This window comes from Schistocerca piceifrons, chromosome 1 (genome assembly GCF_021461385.2).
Source record: "Schistocerca piceifrons isolate TAMUIC-IGC-003096 chromosome 1, iqSchPice1.1, whole genome shotgun sequence".
Classification (NCBI taxonomy): Eukaryota; Metazoa; Arthropoda; class Insecta; order Orthoptera; family Acrididae; genus Schistocerca; species Schistocerca piceifrons.
Genome location: NC_060138.1, coordinates 1,156,907,682 through 1,156,930,973, shown reverse-complemented (window position 1 = coordinate 1,156,930,973; position 23,292 = coordinate 1,156,907,682). Strand labels below are relative to the sequence as shown.

General features: G+C 41.1%; 1 protein-coding gene across 1 annotated transcript in view; it reads left to right on the top strand.

Moving 5' to 3' along the window:
* LOC124778790 (glutamate receptor ionotropic, kainate 2) overlaps positions 1 to 23,292 on the top strand; it is a 341,610-nt gene that overhangs the window by 146,223 nt on the left and 172,095 nt on the right. The window contains exons 3-4 of the mRNA XM_047253668.1: positions 8,674 to 8,849; positions 21,072 to 21,125. Coding sequence (XP_047109624.1) covers positions 8,674 to 8,849; positions 21,072 to 21,125 — 230 coding nt within the window. The remainder of the gene's footprint in view (positions 1 to 8,673; positions 8,850 to 21,071; positions 21,126 to 23,292) is intronic.

Below are 23,292 nucleotides of genomic sequence, written 5' to 3'. Positions count from 1 at the left end.
TTCCATTCTCTTTCCACCAATACATATTCCTCTTTTCCCATCTAAGCCTTTTGCAATAGTCTCTTCAAGTTATGCGTTAAACAACAGTGTGGAAAGGCAACGACCTTGTTTAACACCTCGTCCAATGCTGCTTCCTTCTGCCATTTCATTTATAATCCTTATTCTTACTTTCTGGTGTGAATTTAGATTCTGCATCAATCGTCCCTCTTTCCAATCCACTCCTTTCCTCTTCAAAATACCCATCAGCTTGTTCCACTGAATCCTGTCAAAAGCATTTTCTAAATCTATAAAAACTGCAAAGATTTCTGTATCTTTTTCCATATATCTTTCCCCTGTAGTTCTTAACAGGCCAATAGCATCTCTTGTCCCTTTTCCTATTTTAAATCCGAACTGCTCCTCTGCAATCAATCTGTCCAACTTGCCATATAGCCTTCTATTCAACACTTTCAGCAACACTTTAGCTGCATGAGATATTCGACTGATGGTCCTATGGTCTTCACGTATTTTAGTGATTCTCTTTTTCTCTATTGGTGACATAAATGTGGCAAGGAAGTCCTCAGGCAATTCCCCTTTGTCATATATCTCTGTGAAACAGAGGCAACGTAATCGTCGCTCAGTGCACTGTTAACAATAGTGGGTCTTTAAGTCATACACGAATGAAACTCTGATGGCCAACAAAGATGTAGGACGTGTCGGTCCACAGGAGAATTACCTGCAAGACAATGATTCATAGCTCTCACCACTAAGACAGCACTTAAGCTTCTGGAGTACGTACGAATATACGTCAACGTACAACAAAAGACGAAAATCCTTTTTCAGAAAATTATCATCGTGCCGCAAATAGCTGAGCCATACGTATCCACGCCCATTCCAGGCTAATATTGTAGTTTTCAGTCCAAAGACTAATGCACTGAGGCAGATACATCTGAATACAAGTACATCAGAATTTTACCTGCTCATGCTGCTTCTTCTCTTTGTACTTCTAATCATCTTCACTTCAGGAAGAAAGAAAGAACTAACAGAGATGTCTACTTTTTACGTACGATTAAGATGACATCCTTACAAACGTTTGTTACCATTCACCTGCACCGGCAACATTCTCAATATTTCTGCCACAGTTTTGTCACTGAAGCGGGCGTGCTGCTTCGCAAACAATAGCAGGCAGTGGCATTTCGGATTATTGTACGGTTTCGCAGCTGACTCGATGCTTTTGCTGTGACGAATACTTGTTGCACATCTCGTTGTGGTAATACTTAACGCGATAAATTCGGCTGAAAATAAGCTCTAAAATAAAAATTAAGTACTACAAATGTATCATACGTTAGATGAATGCACAGGGTACACGTGTCACCGATTTAGCTAATACGATCACATTATCCCATCGATCAAGCTGGATTATCACAGCCGCCAGTTGACACTAATTAGCATCCAATAAGCATTTGCGGCATCAAAGGCCGGTATTACGGTATATACCCAGGCGTGTGGCGCATTAGCATGTAGTAAATTATGTAGTACTTAACTACTGTGTAAATTAATTAGAGACTGACTGCCTGAACCACCAGGAAAATGTACTCGTACAGTTGTTTTGGCATTCACAGACATACATCAGACTATCTCCTTTCTAGAATCCAGCAGCATTTTACTGAGTTAATGGGAGAGCTATTACAATTTCTTGTTGTTATGATAGACTTTTTGTGGCACTTCCGTAGTATACAAAAGTTACTAGTAATATAGTCTCCATTATTTATAATTATTTTGCAATTAATGAGAAGCTTCTGTGTTTCATGTAAGATTGAAAACATTATAATAGTTCGATCTCGGCTGTTTCCGATATGAAGAAAATGATACTTATTATCAGTTTAAGGTTGTGAAACTAGGCTCAACAAGTATCTTCGTTAGCTAATAGTTTTCTCGAATACTGTCGAACACAGAGCGAGGAAGACAGAGTATAAGAGTGCATAATAATGAGAACGTGGCGAATAGAGCTGTCTTGTAAGAACGTTCTTTGATAACTGCTTTCGTCATAGAGCCGTTTAAGCCGAATGAGGTGACACAGAAATAGTACACTGCATATTTTGTATTGGGGAAAAGTGCGATACAAATATCCGTCGGGCATCCGGCAAATGCCAGAACAGTTCCTTTCATAAAGAGAATGCTGATTTCATTTCCCACTCAAACCCAGACTTCGCTCCGTCTCTCAGGATCTAACCGTGGGCAGAATGGTAAACCTTAATGTGCTTGCTTACTAGCTGGAAGCTACTACCTCTGCGACTACGATTACTTTTAATTTTTTTTAAACTGAGGTTTAAGTATCGTTTATTTATTATTGAATTTACTACTGCGAACGCTGAATATATGTACAACGTAAATCTTGGTAGAATAGCGATGTTCCTACTCCGGCTTTGAATTTAATTGGAGAGACGCATACGCATATACTATATTTATGTAAGTTTACAAAATTAGTTCAAGAAACATCAGCAGCTTACCATTGACGTATCTTCGAGTAAATGCGTCTGTTTGTTGTTCCTGACGACGTGTATTGTTGCCTGTGGTTTTCTTCAACATTGCGGTATAGTCTTCGAGTCATAAAATAATTGACATATCAACCTTGTTGCATACTTGGTCAAAACAAGCTGATAATGTCAGAACAGGGCAGGGTTGTGTCCCTACGGCTATAACACGACAGCCAGCAAGGCAGCGACAAGCACACGGAAGTTTGCCTGGCGAGTGAACATTTTTGTGTGAGTACAGCGCGTGTCTAGCAGTGCTGCTTTGTCACCATTGACTTATCAGTATTTGATCTACTAAACTTCTTAGAATAAAAGTTCAAGCAAGCCCTCCGTACACAAGAAGAAATTAAAACATGTAATCTTTGGGTTCCATGTTTCCGCACTACAGTGTATTGTCTTGACCAAATTAAAGACATGGCGGTAATTTTAGCACAGCTTACTTCACAATAAAAGTTTATTTAGTAAGCTATACAGACATTTCGCGTCTCATGTAACCAGCCACCGACAGGATTGTAGGTTTTCTCTGTCTTTGACTTACCTTTAGCTAAATTAATAAATACAGGATGACAATTATTGAAAAATATGAAATGAAATCGTCACATCGTCTGAACGGTTTGCGTTAGGATGTTCAAACTGCGCGGTTGGCCGCGGGGCATGATGAGAATTAATATGCGCTGTATGGTTTGGTTTAGCGATGAAGCTCACTTTCATTTGGTTGAGTTTGTCAATAATCAAATTTGGCGCCTTTGGGAGACTGAGAATCCGCATTTCGCGACCGAGATGTCTCTTCAACCTCAATGGGCGACTGTATGATATGCAATGTCCACTCACGGAATAATCAGTGCGATATTACTTGATGGCACAGTGGCTGCCGAACGGTACGTGAAGGTTTTGGAAGACGATTTTATTCCCATTATCCAAAATGACCGTGATTTCGACAATATGTGGTCCATGCAATACGGAACTCGACCCCGTCGAAGCAGGAGCGTGTTTCATATCCTGGAGGAGCATTTTGGGGACCTCATTCTCGCTGTGTGGTACCTAGAGGCCACTGTCATGGGCATCGATTGGCCGCCATATTCTCCGAATCTAAACATAGGCGACTCGTTTTTATGGGGCTATATTAAAGACAGGGTGTACAGCAATAACACCAAAACCATTGCTGAGCTGAAAACAGTCATTCAGGAGCTCGTCGACAGCATCGATGTCACGATACTTCAGGGGTCATGCGGAATTTCGCTATTTGTCTGCGCCACATCATCGCCAATGATGGCAGGCGTATCGAACATGTCATGACCTACATCCGAATATCTGTAGTGACGTTCACGTGTAGAATAAAGCGTGTGCACGCCGTATTTGTAACTAACTTATTTTTCTTTAGTATAGTTCAGTAACTGTCATCCTGTAACTACGCTCTTTAGTACAGCAGTAATTAAATCCATACCGGTGAAATTCCGACACGCGGTTACATGAAAACTTTTGCATTATTGGACGTTTCTTAACACGCTCCTAGGTTGCTCATTTCCAGACAGTAGACTGGATTAGTTTCATCATATGTTTCACTTTGCCGCAATTTTCCATTTATTCTCTGTTACAAACAACGCAAAATACAAAGATTTCTACTTGGCTCAAATGGTTCAAATGGCTCTGAGCACTATGCGACTAAACTACTGAGGTTATCAGTCGCCTAAAACTTAGAACTAATTAAACCTAAGTAACCTAAGAACATCACACACATCCGTGCCCGAGGCAGGATTCGAACCTGCGACAGCAGCGGTCGCTCAGCTCCAGACTGTAGCGCCTAGAACCGCACGGCCACTTTCTACTTGTGTCATCGCGTGTCAGCGTTCGGTTATTTCCACCTGGCTAAATTACGAAATCTGAATCTCTACCAAATACAACAGAGAAACCCACAAATTGAGAGATAAAATGAAAGCGTGGTCAATATGTCATCAGTTAGAACCTTTTACCCGGCTCACTTCTTTTTCATTATTAAAAAAAAAAGAAAAGACAGCACTACCCAATGATCGTAGCTAACCCCGTCTCCGACACAAACTTCCACAAGGTATGCAGGACGACTTGATTTGTATGTAGCAGATAGATAAAGAAGCACTGAAAGACTTACAGCTTTCACTCTCACTGGGCCGTTGGCGATTTTACAAAAATATGGAAACACCGGGAGAATGGCTTGCCTGAACGTAAATGCATATCGTAGCCCAGTCTGCAGGTTTCTCTGTTATATTCGATTGCGGACGGCTCCTATGTGAACGCTAAATACACTGCAAGAGTCAGTCGCGGTCAGAACAGTGCTCTATGTAGCTGTGAGAGCATTAAGTTCTAGCTAAATGAATTCGAGCCTTGGCAAGTTGTTGGCGCTCATATTGTGAGTACTTCCGTACCCAATGGGCCGAAATGTTTGCTGTCTCAAGTGGCACCGTATCGAATATTTATTGCGCAAATAGGGAAAGCACAAAAAATCATCCTTTATATTACAACGCGAACGAAAGTGAATGTATAGGGATCGTGACAGACGGCCACTGAAGACGATTGTGACGAAAAGTAAGACGACGGGAGCTGCAAAAGATACTACAAAACTGAATTTCGCACTCGTGAAACCTGTCAGCACAAAAACAACACGACAAGCTTTCCGTAAACAACGGACTGACAGACGAGATGGAATTCCAAAACCACTTATCAGTGATGCACATATCTGTATCATGAAATCGTAGCGCCAAAGCCATCAGCGGAAGAAAGTCATTTGATCAGATGATCCAACTAACGGCCGAGTTAACGTCCCACGGTTGAAACATGGCGATGATTCGGTGATGATCTGAGCAGCCGTATTCTTGTATTCCACTAGCCCCACGGTTATTCTGCTCTTTCACATTAGTGCCAAGGTTTTTATGACCATTTTGGCTGATCAGGTCCATCCCATTCTACAGTGTTTGTTCCCCACGGTAGTGCTGTGTCCCAAGACGACAGTGCACATATTCACACCCTCCCATCGTCCAAGACTGTTCTTATGAGCACGAGGATGAATTACAGTATCTTACCTGGCTACCGCAACCACCAGATCTCAATATTATTGAACCCATGTTGCTTGGTTTGGAGTAAAGATTGCGATCGCATTTCACCGTCGCCATCGTTATCTGAACTTGATTCCTCTGAAAACCACACAGGACTTCTACATATACATGGATACTCTGCAAATCACATTTAAGTGTCTGGCAGAGAGTTTATCGAACCACCTTCACAATTCTCTATTATTCCAATCTCACATAGCACGCGGAAAGAACGAACACCTATATCTTTCCGTACGAGCTCTGATTTCCCTTATTTTATCGTGGTGATCGTTCCTCCCTATGTAGATCGGTGTCAACACAATATTTTCGCATTCGGAGGAGAAAGTTGGTGTTTGGAATTTTGTGAGAAGACTCCGTTGCAACGAAAAACTCCTTTCTTTTAATGATGTCCAGCCGAAATCCTGTATCATTTCTATGACACTCTCTCCCATATTTAGTGATAATACAAAACGTGCTGCCCTTCTTTGAACCTTTTCGATGTACTCCGTCAGTCCTATCTGGTAAGGATCCCGTACCGTGCAGCAGTATTCTAAAAGAGGACGGACAAGCGTAGTGTAGGCAGTCTCCTTAGTAGATCTGTTAGATTTTCCTAGTGTCCTGCCAATAAAACGCAGTCTTTGGTTAGCATTGCCCACATCATTTTCTATGTGTTCTTTCCAATTTAAGTTGTTCGTAATGATAGTACCTAGGTATTTAGTTGAATTTACGGCTTTTAGATTAGACTGATTTATCGTGTAACCGAAGTTTAACGAATTCCTTTTAGCACTCAGGTGGATGATCTCACACTTTTCGTTATTTAGGATCACCTGCAATTTTCGCACCATTCAGATATCTTTCTAAATCGTTTTACAATTTGTTTTGATGTTTTGATGACTTTATTAGCCGATAAACGACAGCGTCATCTGCAGACAACCTAAGACGACTGCTCAGATTATCTCCCAAATCGTTTGTGTAGACAAGGAACAGCAAAAGGCCTATAATACTACCTTGGGGAACGCCGCCAGAAATCACTTCTGTTTTACTCGATGACTTTCCGTCAGTTACTACTACACAAATCCAGATATTCCATAAGCACGCAATTTCACTGCAAGGTGCTTGTGTGGTACAGTGTCAAAAGTCTTCCGGAAATCCATAAATACAGATTAGATCTGGAATCCCTTGTCAATAGCACTCAACACATCATGTGAATAAAGAGCTAGTTGTGTTTAACAGGGACGATGTTTTCTAAGCCCATATTGACGGTGTGTCAATAGACAGTTTTCTTCGAGGTAATTCATAATCTTTGAACACAATATATGTTCCAAAATCTTGCTGTACTTCGACGTTTATCCATTCTGAAGCGACACGAAGCTATTTCGAATGCCAATGGGTTTCCTACACCGGATCACCAATGGTAATATTTTGTGTTTTTGGTGTTTCCGTATTTTTGTCCAACCCCTGTAGGTGTCCCATGGTTACCCGAGCGCCAGTGGTAATTTTCTGTGTGTTACTGATACGTATGTATGTCCCGTGGTACACGGAAGCCTGATAATGGCTTGCAGAATTCTTTTAATTACAGCTGTCTTCAAGCTTCTTTGTCAACCCTGTGCTCCGCTCCGTGTTGTAACATCGAATAAGTTCGCACCTGCAGCCAGGCAACCCAATGAACAGATATGCAAAACAGGCTGCTTTCGCGTCTTCCCAGACAATTCGTGTAAATGAATTGCATGTAAGATTTGCCATTTGCCTCCTCACCTTCGGTGCCTATACTGAGCACCTGTTATATGAGCTCCAAACTGGGAGAGCTGCTCTGTCCACTGATGTGCGTCTGTCTTCTGTGTGTCTTGTAGTTATTGCGTAGCAGTCTTTGAATCACTGGAGGTTCTTATGCGTAATCCTGTACATCCCACCCCTCCCCGCATTACAAATCAAAGTGGAAGGAATCAGTTTTTTCATATTGTTACTTCAAATTAAGAGATCAAGGAAAATAACCACACATTTATGTTTACCCTCAAAAAAATAAAATGGTTAAGGAATAAATGGAGCTGTCCGGCAATTTTACAGGTTACTAACCATGCCACTTTCACTACATCTACGTGATAACTCTGCTATTCACAATAAAGTGCCTGGCAGAGGGTTCAATGAACCACCTTCATGCTGTTTCTCTACCGTTCCACTCTCGAAAAGTACGCGGGAAAACGAGCACTTAAATTTTTCCGTGCGAGCCCTGATTTCTCTTATTTTATCCTGATGATCATTTCTCCCTATGTAGGTGGCTGCCAACAGAATGTGAATCGGAGAAGAAAACGTGTGACTGAAATTTCATGAGAAGATCCCGTCGCAACGAAAAAAGCCTTTGTTTTAATGATTGCCACTCCAATTCACGTTTCATGTCTGTGACACTATCTTCCCTATTTCGCGATAACACAAAACGAGCTGCCCTTCTTTGTACTTTGTCGATATCATCTGTCAGTTCCACCTGATGCGGATCAGACACCGCACAGCATTACTCCAAAATAGGGCGGACAAGCGTGGTGTAAGCAGTCTCTTTGGTAGACCTGTTGCACTTTCTAAGTGTTCTGCCAATGAATCGCAGTCTTTGGTTTGCTCTGCCCACAATATTACCTATGTGATCGTTCCAGTTTAGGCTATTTGTAATTGTAATCCCTAAGTATTTAGTTGAATTTACAGCCCTCAGATTTGTGTGACTTATCGCGTAATCGAAATTTAGCTAATTTCTTTTAGTATTCGTGTGAATAACTTCGCATTTTTCTTTATTCAGGATCAATTGGCACTTTTCGTATCATACAGATATCTTATCTAAGAGCAGATTCCAGGATTACGAACCAAACGACAGTACCCCAGCACCACCTAAGCCTCTAAAGTGGATGAGACATATGACTTCGAAACGACGTAGATATTTCGTTCCAGATGTGTTCTCCTGTACCAACCCGTTACTCGTGTTAGTTGCTCTTTCTCCTAGACTGTAGTGACACATTCCAGTCCCCAACCCTGCCGCCGCTACAGCCAGCTGACCCCGCCAGTAAGTGTTGCCACGGTGATAGGGGTGAGATGACAGCCGGCCCTTGGTGTGCGGACAGGCCTGATCAAGCTGCGAGAGCTGGTGCGAGCGCCCACCAACCGCGACGTCGAGATCCACCTGCGCCAGGCCGACCCGGACACCTACCGCTCCGTGCTCAAGGAGATCAAGAGCAAGGAGATCCACAACCTGGTCGTCGACACCAAGCCCGAGCACATGCACCACTTCCTCAGAGGCGTGAGTACCTTCTGCTTATCTCTTATCACTCACCTAGAGAACCCCAGCACCAGCTGCTCGTAACTCTAGTATCTCCCATAAATACGTCTCTTCACGTGTTTCTAATGGAGGTACCATAAGTTAAGCATAATGGCAGAAACATCATGATGGAAAGATAAACCCTGAGCAATCACTGTAAAAGAACATCGAGATTCCTCTACGATCTTGGGTTGTTTCTACTCCGAAATTCCTTCACCAGGGAAGACGAATGGAATATTCCAGAATTTGAAACACAAACAGCTGCTAGTATCAGTTTCTTAGAAGTAGATACCACAGGGGTTGCGAAGCAACTCAGATCGCTTGATATGGGCAAGTCTTCAGGTCCAGATTGTATACCGATTAGCTTCCTTTCAGATTACGCTGATACAATAGCTCCCTACTTAGCAATCATATACAACCGCTCGCTCACCGATAGATCTGTACCTACAGATTGGAAAACTGCGCAGGTCGCACCAGTGTTTAAGAAGGGTAGTAGGAGTAATCCATCGAACTACAGATCTATATCACTGACGTGGGTTTGCAGTAGGGCTTTGGAGCATATACTGTATTCAAACATTATGAATCACCTCGAATGGAACGATCTATTGATACGTAATCAGTTTGGTTTCAGAAAACATCGTTCTTGTGCAACGCAGATAGCTCTTTATTCGCACGAAGTAATGGCCGCCTTCGACAGGGAATCTCAGGTTGATTCTGTATTTCTAGATTTCCGGAAAGCTTTTGACACCTTTCCTCACAAGCGATTTCTAATCAAGCTGCGGGCCTATGGGGTATCGTCTCAGTTGTGCGACTGGATTCGTGATTTCCTGTCAGGAAGGTCGCAGTTCGTAGTAATAGATGGCAAATTATCGAGTAAAATTGAAGTGATATCAGGTGTTCCCCAGGGAAGCGTCCTGGGACCTCTGCTGTTCCTGATCTATATAAATGGCCTGGGTGACAATCTGAGGAGTTCTCTTAGGTTGTGGGGAAGGCGAGCCAATGGTTGCTTTACATTGGCAGGACACTTAGAAGATGCAACAAGTCCACTAAAGAGACAGCTTACACTACACTCGTTCGTCCTCTGTTAGAATATTGCTGCGCGGTGTGGGATCCTTACCAGGTGGGATTGACGGAGAACATCGAAAGGGTGCAAAAAAGGGCAGCTCGTTTTGTATTATCACGTAATAGGGGAGAGAGTGTGGCAGATATGATACGCGAGTTGGGATGGAAATCATTAAAGCAAAGACGTTTTTCGTCACGGCGAGATCTATTTACGAAATTTCAGTCACCAACTTTCTCTTCCGAATGCGAAAATATTTTGTTGAGCCCAACCTACATAGGTAGGAATGATCATCAAAATAAAATAAGAGAAATCAGAGCTCGAACAGAAAGGTTTAGGTGTTCGTTTTTCCAGCGCGCTGTTCGGGAGTGGAATGGTAGAGAGATAGTATGATTGTGGTTCCATCAACCCTCTGCCAAGCTCTTAAACGTGAATTGCTGAGTAATCATGTAGATGTAGATGAATCTGATCCCGACGTAACAAAAATTAATACCTTTTTACTTACCCGACCCCGAAGAAGCGTAAAACACAATAGAACAGAAACGCTAATAGTAATTACAGAGATTTTGGCACTTTATGACTCCAATGTTCAGGAACGAGAATCGCCCAGTCGTTCGCTGCAAACAAGTCTGGAATGTCGCAGGGTTCGCTCAGGTTACAACAGACCAACAAGTGTTCAGAGTCTGCCTTGCCTAACATTCGCAAAGTTCATCATCACTGATCCCTTGCTTCTTCAGGTAAGTGTTGCACCTTGTCAACACTGTTCTCAAACTTTTGAGGGTATTCCAGGTTCCATATTGAATGTAACAGCTTTATCTCAGCTCCTCTTTTGCTGGGAACAAGGAAGATGCCGCCTTGAGATTGTGAAAGAGTCATGCGTTCCCTGGGAAACGTTGACGGCAACTCCAACTGCTTAATCTTCCCCCATCTGTCAGTGCCATCATTAGTAGCAATCTCTGTTCATATCAGAGCGTTGCATCGATAATATCCAGGTTATATTTACGTTTTTGTTGTTAAAGAGAATGTTGTCTCGTGAGGAGGTCTGCAGCGTAATTTCACAGCCTAACACATCCACAGCGACAGTAGCGTTATAAGCGACCAGTCAAGCCGAACTGTTGACTAAGGCATCTGGTGAGTGCGTATTGTACCAATTATAATAATTTATTTACGGCTTATTTTTGCAAACGTTAGCTTGTGCGTTGTGAAAACAGCAGAAAAAGGTAACAACGCTGGTCCTTTTTGGTATCCTCATAACGGTCACCAGGCTTCATAAACCTAAAAGGAAGCAGTGGTAAATAATAACCATCGGTAGAATCTGATTAAATACGTATGCATAAAACAACATTAATACATAGGGAAACCAGACTGAACCTGTGCGATTGGTCAGGAAACTAAATCTCCTGTTTAACCTCACAACCAAAACAACTAATTCCCTTGAGCTGCCATAGGACAAACGGATATAAAAAAACGGTAGCGGAATGCTTATAAATATATTTATTCACCTATGTCTTTGTTTATATCCGATATATACTATTCATGATGAAATTGGTCAATTATTTACTGTGTTTTAGAAATGAAAGGGACATTAGGCTACTGCCCCACCTTTTGCTTCTGTTCCTTTGAAATATGTTTATTTGATTTGTTTATGTTTTTAATAATGTATGTTAGAGCGTGTTTATGGTCCATCCATAGGAATAATTATTTAATTTCAAGTTATTCAAATGTAAATCTAGTATTTCAAATGTGTTTCAAAATGTTTGTGAGTGTACGCTGGCTTGCAGACATGGTGGGAGCGCTATCGCCAATCACAGCGCTAGTTACTAATGGAGGCGACTATCAAAGTGAATGGAGAGATAGTTCTGAACAGGGCGGCGCAAGGGACAGTCGCACGGGACACGGAGAGTTCTGGACAGTATGCTAGAGTACAGGAGAGAGTCCTGGACAGTACGGAGCGACGGACGCACGGTCACGGGAAATAGAAATATTTCGTAGTGCCGACTTGTGCACTTGTGAGATTTCCGTGGCTTCTGCAGTGAACACGTAGTGTGCGTTTAGAAGTGAATATCTCGGGAGCTTTGTTCTTGTTCATAACTAATTACGTGAAGTAGGAATCTATTGATTCCCTGTTATTCAACTTATATTTTATTTAATTGCTGGACCATCGACACCTATAAGTGTTTTACAGTAATAAAGGGCATTCTTAAAGGTAGGGGACACCCAGACTGCTAAAAATCCAAAGAAAAGTTGAAGCCTGAGTAGCAGTTATATGCCGAGTCACGAAAGAAGTAAGGTAAAGAGTGAGAACAAAAAGAGGAAAGACAAATGAAGTACATGAGAAATGTCTATAATAGCAACATGGAATGTACGAGGTCTGACACATAAAGAAACAGAACTGGAACAAGAAATAGACAAAACTAAAATCGATATTGCTGTCACCACTGAAACTAAAAAGAAATTACTCGGAATTTCACAATTATCTCATGGTCTATTGCGGGAGCTCACAAAAAGGAAGAGCTGCTGCTGGAGTGCGGAAAGCTTTAAGAAACAGAATACATTCATGTACTTTTATACATGAAAGGCTAATAGTCCTACACCTTCAAGCTGGGAGAGCAGACGTCTCCACATTATCTCTGTATCAGCCGGAAGATGGAAAAACCTCTTAATATTAATTAATCTTATGGCCTGCTTCAGATGACTGCAGGAAAAATAAGTAAAATACTTGTTACTGGAGACTTGAAAAAGCCATTGAATAACAGACCTATTAGGCATACAGTAAGTACATGGAGTAAAAATACACTGAACACAAGCGAAAAAAGCTAATCGAGTTCGCACACATAATGAATTAAGAAAAATAAGCATCTTTTTTAAACATAGTCATAAATTTTCGTGGGCAGCTGGAGGTACAGTTTCAATAACAGCGAATATTCTTACAAATATTTAAGGCATTGGTGAGACTAAAGGATACAAGAGTCTAAAGAAGCTTTGATGTACCATCATATCATATTTTAGTAAGAGTTAATGTAACTTTTTTAACTTGTACGAAAGCACACATAAACACTCGGTCGGATGTAAGAATCTGTAAGCGGCAGCTACACCAAGAATAAAGTGTCAAACTATTACAGAAAAACAGACGAAACGAGAAATTTCGAATGAAACCAGCACGTAACAACATAAATACAGAATACAATACTATTAAAAGAAATTATAACGCAAGCAGCCGCTAAGGCATTAGGAACAAGGAAAAAGAAATATTCTAAAAGTAAATTAATAATAACATCGAACCATCATATTACCAAACTCATAAAAGGCAACAAGTAAGCGCATCTAAAACCCTTGACATTATGTAATAGTGTGAATTATAGAGAGGAGTATAAAAGTAAATCAGCTTTAGTAAAGAATTAAATACGAAAAATAAACAGGATATTTGGGACTGATATGTGAGTGAAATAGAACGTGATGTCCATGGAAGGTAAAATAAAGCATACAAAATGGTGAAGCACTTGAGTAAACAAGGACGAGATACATTATAACTGCCTATAATATCCGAAAAGAAATGGTGTTTTAGGACTGGTGATAAAGAAAAACCAGAATCAAACACGATACCAATTACTCTGTAGTTCTGATAATGGGAGAACTGCAAAAAGTTAACCGAGTAACAAAATCGAAAAATTCGCCAGGGATTGCTAATATAAACAAGGAGCTGTTTAAATATGCATCAAATCTGCTGAAGTATAGGCGTTTAAATGTTATTTTAGTACTGTCTGCTGGTTGAGCGGACATGTGATCAGCGAATGGAATGAAGCTCTGGTATGAACTATTTACAAGAAAGGTGGTAAATCACAATGCGCAAATAAATGTGGAATAAGTTTCCTAAATTCGTTAGAAATTGTATGCTAAAATTATAAACAATAGATTAAAGCCAATAGTGGATAAACGTATGTTAGAGGTACTACATGGTTCTCGAAAAGTAGTTTCAGCACATCTGATTCCGGAAATATAGTCATCCCACAAAAATAATACGTCTACGTCTACGTGATTACTCTGCTATTTACAATAAAGTGCCTGGCGCTGGGTTCAATGAATCACCTTCAAGCTGTCTCTCTACTGTTCCATTCTCGAACGACGCGCGGGAAAAACGAGCACTTAAATTTTTCTGGGAGAGCCCTGATTTCTCTTATTTTATCGCCATGGTCATTTCTCCCTATGTAGGTGGGTGCCAACACAATGTTTTCGCCTTCGGAGGGGAAAACAGGTGATTGAATTTTCATGAGAAGATCCGGTAACTGTAATCCCTAAGTATTTAGTAGAATTTACAGCCTTCAGATTTGTGTGACTTATCGCGTAATCGAAATTTAGCGGGTTTCTTTTAGTCCTCAAGTGAATAACTTCCACACGTCTTTATTCAGGGTCAATTGCCACTTTTCGCACCGTACAGATATCGTATCTAAATCATCTGCAATTCGTTTGGTCAGCTGATGCCTTTACAAGACTGTAAATGACAGCATCATCTGCAAACAATCTAAGAGAGTGTAACGTTCTTTTAATAATGTCTTGTAGAGAAAATGGCGTGCTTAATCAGTTTTACTGTAATCCAAAGAAAAATTAAACAATTTAATGTGGAAAACCAGTATGTGATGACTATAATGAAATCAATCCCTCTGAAGTTTACTCAGTGTCGTGAGTACCGAGTTCTATGGCCCTATGCAGTAATCTGATAAAATTCCCTATGCAAATAGACAATGAAATACATTTTTCTTAGCTCTCGAGTCGCAACCGATTTAATCTTGGTTTTCTGTTCTCCCCACAATAGGCGTACAAAATATTCAATCTTGGGTCAGCGAAGTGCAATGTCGGCGGTAAAATAGCTTCATACAAATAATGTCAGTAGATTAGTTGTTAAATGAATAACCTTGCAAATGTTGAGTGATTATTTTGGATGTTGGCTCAGCGCTGTGCAATGCTGCCCGCATTAAAACTGTTACAAACGTTAATACTTTTCTGGCTCTGGCATATTAATATTTTTTTCTGACCCTGATTGAAAAATCATTTTCTTAAAAAAATACTCATTGCATTTAAACAAACACTACACGGAAGAGGATGAGGTACTGATAACGGGATATGCTTTGACTGAATTCTTTAGTTCGAAAAATTTTATTCAAAATAAAGTTTCTCCTTCACTAAATCTAATATGAAACGTTTTACATTAACTTCAAAATCAGTGAACTTCTCAATTGTTCTACAATTCTCACTTATTGACGTAATTAAACATATTTGGATTCTTACATGACAAAGTCTAACATCGTTTAACAAAATAGATTCCAAAATTTAACTTGTTTGTATTAGGATTACAAAACACACGAAATATTACAAATAGGATATACGTTATCAAACTATACATTAAATCTGATGGCAAATACTTGGTTCCTACATTCAAGGGACGATCCTGTTAGAATTAGCAAAATCCACATAGTGCTGCTGCATACTTAAAACTACAAATAAAAAATTTCATTACCTTACAACACTGTATTATTCTGCGTCCATACGCCAACAGCTAAATTCTCACACACTCTAGCCACTAGCTTTAATTCTTATATCCTACCTACGAAAGAGTGCAACGGCAACTGCTACTACTTTCCGCACGCTCCCACTTACAATCGATTCTGCCACTCAGGCAACATCACTGGTTCAGTGGTGTCAAAGACACAATCTCTTCTACATGTGATAACAATTTCATGTTATTTTTTTAAGATGTATATTACAAAGTCGGGCTCCATGTACAAGTGGAATCCTCACAAGAGCTACACAGTTTGTCTCCTATGTCGTTAATATAGATCAGGAACAATAGAGGGCATATAACACTTCCTTTAGGAACACCGGATATTCCTTCTGTGTTACTCGATGACTTGCGTCTATTACTGCTAACTGTGACCTTTCTTAAAGGAAATCACGAACCCAGTCGCACAACTAAGGCGATGTTCCACAGGCAAGCAGTTTGATTAGAAGACTCATGTGAGGAATGGTGTCGAAATCCTCCTGTAAAACAAAAAATATGGAATCAGTTTGACATCCCCCGTCGATAACACTCATTATTTCATGAGTATAAAAAGCTATTTGTGTTTCACAAGAACGATAAATTCTGAATCCGTGCTATGTTTTCTTCGAGGTACTCCATAATGATCGAATATTGTGCATTTTCCAAAACCCTACTGCAAAGCGATGTTAGTGATATGGGAGGGTAATTCAGCAGATTACTTCTATTTCCCATTTTGGCTACTGGTGTGACTTAAGCGATTTTCCAGTCTTTAGGTGCGGATCTTTCTGTGAGCGAGCGGTTGTACGTAACTGCTAAATATGGAGCTATTGTATCAGCATACTCTGAAAGGAACCCTGAATGGTACACAATCAGGACCGGAGGCCTTGCCTTTATTAAGTGATATAAGTTGCTTTGCTACACCGAGGATATCTACTTCTACGTTTCTCATCTTGGCAGTTGTTCTTGATTGGAATTTAGGAATATTTACTTCGTCTTCTTTGGTAAAGGAGTATTGGAAAACCGTTTTTAATAACTCTGCTTTTGTTTCACTGTCATCAGTGACTTCACCGTTGCTATCGCGCAGTGAAGATACTGACTGCGTATGACCAGAATCTCTTTGGGTTTTCTACCAGATTCTGAGACAGAGTTTCGTTGTGGAAATTATAGGGAAAATTACTGTAAGGAATGAAACAGAATCTCCTGGTATTAATCAATTAGTTCCATATGACTGCCAACTGTCCCTCAGCCTTTTCAGTGTTTACATTGTCGATATTATTCATAATAGTTTCACACTAAGAAGTGAAGCTTCTAATTTCATAGCGCTGCTATTTGCTGATGATCAGTTTATAATAGGAAAATCTAAAGATAAGATTAAAATCTAAGAACAGATGTTAAGCCGAAATGCTGCTAAATATTGCCAGATAAAACCAGAGTGCTGCCATTTGAAAGACTAGACACAGTAAAAGCCAAAAATTACTGTAGAAGGGCAAATAACTGAACAAGTAAGAGAGTTTAAATATTTAGGGTACAGTTTTAAATTTCTCAAGTCAGATGATGTAGAGCAAAAATTGGACAGATTCAGATATTGCTGTGGAACCACAAAAAACTACATTAAAACATAACATACGGAAGGAAATATTAATTAAACGTTACAAAATAATAGCATTTCCTTTGCTGCAGGGTAGTAGCGAATGTTGAAGCCCCAAACATTTGATCAACTACGACGAATTGATTCATAAGGGACGGAAGTTCTTCCGCTTTGTAGCAGGATATTCATTACTGGACCATGAAAGATAGACCGGTAATTGAACAGAACTAAATACTGAACCCAGTACATCTGTAACTGAATAATACTGACTGAACTGGAAGGACCATGTCCAGTATATGTCTAATAACATGGTAACTAAAGCTGCAATACCATACAACCAAACAGGAAAGAGAAACGTTAGATGTCGGTTTTAAAGAGATGGTGTGTACAATTATGAAGCAAACAAACTAAAAAGTCTAATTCTGGAAGACAATGAAGATGGTGATGATGATGGACATGTTGTTTGTAACTGTATAATTTACTGCGGGGTCTTGACTTTAAAGTGGATAAAGAAACGAATGGAAGTATTATTTTGCCAGTGAGACAACAATTAAATGATGCCAAGCATTGACGTACCCCGAAATATATCCAGGAGGTGGAGAGGGGGCATGACTCTAAAATTTTCAAACAAACCTAAGTTAAACAGCAACTCCTCTCGGCATGTAGTATTGACTCACTGCAATTCGTCCCTAAATGCTACAACTGTCTGAACTAGAGGTGCAACTTAATCGCTGGAAATCACTTTTAGTAGTGTACGAGAATTCTGTATTAAATAAAAACTCAGTACTCAGTACTCTACATTCCGGGGGGGGGGGGGGGGGCAGTGGGATGGAGACAAAAACCTGCTCTTGCCGCCTCTCCCCCTCTCCCCCCACCTAGAAGCCTATGATGACGAGCCAGAATAATGTCCAACTGCAACCATCATAACACAGCTACCACTCTGAATTTCTACGAGGAAATAGTCCAGTCGGCACTTGATTACTTTAGATGCAATGTGTACTCACACATTACACTATGGCTCAGTTCTGACAAATCGACAAAATGTAGTGTGGTCAGTTAACAGTATGAATCAATTTTATAAGTGTCAGACCTCCCACAGTATACATAATGTGAATATTCCGACGTATGTGCTGATTACTAGGCGTACGACGATGAAACTTAAAATTCGTCAATATCAAAGAGCAATACTTAAGTGAAAATTTACCCTCGGAAGGCAATACATTGACTGCCGCCCCCATCAGCAATTATCCACCAGACTACACTGATTAAAACCGATTCAGCTAGCTGAGGAGAACACAAACATTAGAGGTGGCATAAACAAGCCATTCTGCCGATAACGGTTAATAAGATGCAAAGAGAACAATGAAGTTACTCTCAATATTGTACTGACTGCACAAAAGTCCAACAAGAATGCAACGGCAGCGAAGCAAGATATATTAAGGTATTTGTCACTCGATTATGGGCGATGTAAAAATGCTGTTTCTGTTAAATAGCGAACTAGGACCCTTGAACAATGTGGATACTGCCAGTAGTTAGTTAAAAAGTCAAAACATAGTGGTTGCTCATGCTGATAGGCTCTTTGACTGAAGACTTTAGATTTCTACGAACGCAGGATAAGGGAGTTCAGAGGTACTACAAGCATACTGCAATAGTACGTAAACAAGTAGTTCAAACACATACTTATTCTGCACAGTCGTTACTCAGAAAATTTATGCAAAGATGCATACTAATTGCATTCAGATAGTACAAATAGACAAATATATTTCGATTTTACTTTCTCATCGGCATATTGATAAATGTGTCAAGTAAAAATAATCTACATCTACAACTACATGGATCCTCTGCAAATCACATTTAAGTGCCTGGCGGAGGGTTCATTGAACCACCTTCACAATTCTCTATTCCAATCTCGTATAGCGCGCGGAAAGAATGAACTCCTATATCTTTCCGTACGAGCTCTGATTTCCCTTATTTTATCGTGTCGATCGTTTCTCCCTATTTAGGTCAGTGTCAACAAAATATTTTCGCACTCGGAGGAGAAATTTGGTGATTAGAATTTCGTGAGAAGATTCCGTCGCAACGAAAAACGCCTTTCTTTTAATGATGTCCAGCCCAAATCCTGTATCATTTCTATGATTCTCTCTTCCTTATTTCGCGATAATACAAAACGTGCTGCCTTTCTTTGAACTTTTTCGATGTAATCCGTCAGTCCTATCAGGTAAGGATCCCAGACCACGCAGGAAGAGTACGGACAAACGTAGTGTAGGCAGTCTCTTTAGTAGGTCTGTCACATTTTCTGAGTGTCCTGAGCCTTCCCCACAACATTTTCTATGTGTTCCTTCCAATTTAAGTTATTCGTGATTGTAATACCTAGGTACTTAGTTGAATTTACGGCTTTTAGATCAGACTGATTTATCGTGTAACCGACGTTTAACGAGTTCCTTTTAGCACTCATGTGGATGACCTCACACTTTTCGTTATTTAGGGTCAACTGCCACTTTTAGCTCCATTCAGTATTTTTTTTTTTTCTAAATCGTTTTCCAGTTTGTTTTGACCTTCTGATGACTTTATTAGTCGATAAACGACAGTGTCACCTGCTAACAACCTAAGACGACTGCTCAGATTTTCTCCCAAATGGTTTATACAGATACGGAACAGCAAAGGGCCTTTAACACTACCTTGGGGAACGCCAAAAATCACTTCTGTTTTACTCGATGACTTTCCGTCAATTACAACGAACTGTGTCCTTCCTGACAGGAAATCGAAAATCCGGTCACATAACAGACACGATATTCCGTAAACACGCAATTTCACTACGAGCCGCTTGTGTGGTACATGTCAAAAGCCTACCGGATATCCAGAAACACGGAATCGATCTGAAATCACTTGTCAATAGCACTCAACACTTCATGTTAATAAAGAGCTAGTTGTGTTTCACAGGAACGAAACTTTCTAAATCCATGTTGACTGTGTGTCAATAGACTGTTTTCCTGGAGGTAATTCATAATGCTCGAACACAATATATATTCCAAAATCCTGCTGCATATCGACGTTAACGATATGGGCCTGTAATTTAGTAAATTACTTCTACTACCTTTCTTGAATATTGGTATGGCCTTTGCTATTTTTCTGTCTTTCGATACGGATCTTTCGTTGAGCGAACGGTTGTATAAAATTGTTAAGTATAGAGCCAATGCACCAGCATACTCCGAAAGTAACCTGATTGGTATAAAGTCTGGACCAGAAGGCTTGCTTTTATTAAGTGATTTGAGTTGCTTCACTACTCCGAGGATATTTACTTCTACGTTAGTCATGTTGGCAGCTATTCTCGATTCGAATTCTGGATTATTTACTTCGTCTTCTTTTGTGAAGGCATTTCGGAAGGCTGTGTTTAGTAACTCTGCTTTGGCAGCACTGTCTTCGATATTATCTCCATTGCTATCGCGCAGAGAAGGCATTAATTGTTTCTTGCCGCTAACATACTTCACATACGACCAGAATCTCTTGGGGGTTTTGCGTCTCTTTAAATTTGGCATGTTTATTTCGTTGTTTCTGCGACAGTGTTCTAACCCGTTTTGTGTACCAAGGAGGATGAACTCCGTCGTTTGTTATTTTATTTGGTATAAATCTCTCAATTGCTGCGAACACTATTTCTTTGAATTTAAGCCACATATGGTCTACAACTATATTATTAATTTGGAATGAGTGGAGATTGTCTCTCAGGAAGGCATCAAGTGAATTTTTATCTGCTTTTTTGAGTAGGTATATTTTCTGCTTATTTTTCGAGGATTTGGTGATTACAATATTCAATCTCACTACAACAACCCTGTGTTCACTAATACCTGAATCGGTTTTGATGCTCGTTATTAACTCAGGATTATTTGTTGCCGAGAGGTCAAGTGTGTTTTCACAATCGTTTACTATTCGCATGGGGCCATGAACTAACTGCTGGAAATAAGCTGTGGTCTAATTTTATTTTGACCATTGCATTTTATTTATCATCTACTTTGTTTCACTTTTCAGATACTACAACTGCAGATGAACGACTACAAATACCATTACCTCTTCACAACTTTTGTAAGTGTCCTTCAAATCTTTATAACTTAGCTCATTCTGTTGTTAAGTGCATGTCGTAACAGTTATTTAGTCTACTACTTGCCCAGCTTATTACACAAACAGGGAACTAATCATCTAAATCATAAGGTGACATTTCATATGAAATTCAATGCATGTAAGATCTACACTCAAAACATTAGTGTGACCTCCTAACTGGCTAATATGCTTCACTGTAATATTTGACTCTACGCAGTACAATGCCCGGCTGTACTAAAACTTTCAAGATCGTCGTAATGTAGAATCTGCTTATTTTATCATGTACAGTATTTCTTGATAACGACTGGAATTTTTCGACGTTTTTCCTTTATTCATAGTTAAGATAACTGTAACGGCTATACCACGAACTGAAACGAAAAATAACCAAATCCAGTCAGTACATCTACACTCCTGGAAATGGAAAAAAGAACACATTGACACCGGTGTGTCAGACCCACCATACTTGCTCCGGACACTGCGAGAGGGCTGTACAAGCAATGATCACACGCACGGCACAGCGGACACACCAGGAACCGCGGTGTTGGCCGTCGAATGGCGCTAGCTGCGCAGCATTTGTGCACCGCCGCCGTCAGTGTCAGCCAGTTTGCCGTGGCATACGGAGCTCCATCGCAGACTTTAACACTGGTAGCATGCCGCGACAGCGTGGACGTGAACCGTATGTGCAGTTGACGGACTTTGAGCGAGGGCGTATAGTGGGCATGCGGGAGGCCGGGTGGGCGTACCGCCGAATTGCTCAACACGTGGGGCGTGAGGTCTCCACAGTACATCGATGTTGTCGCCAGTGGTCGGCGGAAGGTGCACGTGCCCGTCGACCTGGGACCGGACCGCAGCGACGCACGGATGCACGCCAAGACCGTAGGATCCTATGCAGTGCCGTAGGGGACCGCACCGCCACTTCCCAGCAAATTAGGGACACTGTTGCTCCTGGGGTATCGGCGAGGACCATTCGCAACCGTCTCCATGAAGCTGGGCTACGGTCCCGCACACCGTCTTCCGCTCACGCCCCAACATCGTGCAGCCCGCCTCCAGTGGTGTCGCGACAGGCGTGAATGGAGGGACGAATGGAGACGTGTCGTCTTCAGCGATGAGAGTCTCTTCTGCCTTGGTGCCAATGATGGTCGTATGCGTGTTTGGCGCCGTGCAGGTGAGCGCCACAATCAGGACTGCATACGACCGAGGCACACAGGGCCAACACCCGGCATCATGGTGTGGGGAGCGATCTCCTACACTGGCCGTACACCACTGGTGATCGTCGAGGGGACACTGAATAGCGCACGGTACATCCAAACCGTCATCGAACCCATCGTTCTACCATTCCTAGACCGGCAAGGGAACTTGCTGTTCCAACAGGACAATGCACGTCCGCGTGTATCCCGTGCCACCCAACGTGCTCTAGAAGGTGTAAGTCAACTACCCTGGCCAGCAAGATCTCCGGATCTGTTCCCCATTGAGCATGTTTGGGACTGGATGAAGCGTCGTCTCACGCGGTCTGCACGTCCAGCACGAACGCTGGTCCAACTGAGGCGCCAGGTGGAAATGGCATGGCAAGCCGTTCCACAGGACTACATCCAGCATCTCTACGATCGTCTCCATGGGAGAATAGCAGCCTGCATTGCTGCGAAAGGTGGATATACACTGTACTAGTGCCGACATTGTGCATGCTCTGTTGCCTGTGTCTATGTGCCTGTGGTTCTGTCAGTGTGATCATGTGATGTATCTGACCCCAGGAATGTGTCAATAAAGTTTCCCCTTCCTGGGACAATGAATTCACTGTGTTCTTTTTTCCATTTCCAGGAGTGTATTACGTTCTTTTGCTTACGGCTATATAATCTGTCATCCATTTTCATCTGGAGCGAATATAGTATGAAATGTAACCTGTTATGACAACACTTATGGCTCCTTAGTATGAAGTTTTGTAAGGGATTTGTCATTACCAAGAATCGTATACTCAGCTGCATTTTTGCAGTTTTAGTTAAGTTTTAATTAGAGTTACGGTATGATGTGAGAAGCATGTAGAGATGGCGGAAACACTTTAGCGCACTGGTTTTGAAACTTGCTGAGGCCACGACTCCCTTGGCCTGATTAGAGAAACCCATGACTCCTTTGGAACACGAAATCAAACTCGATCGAG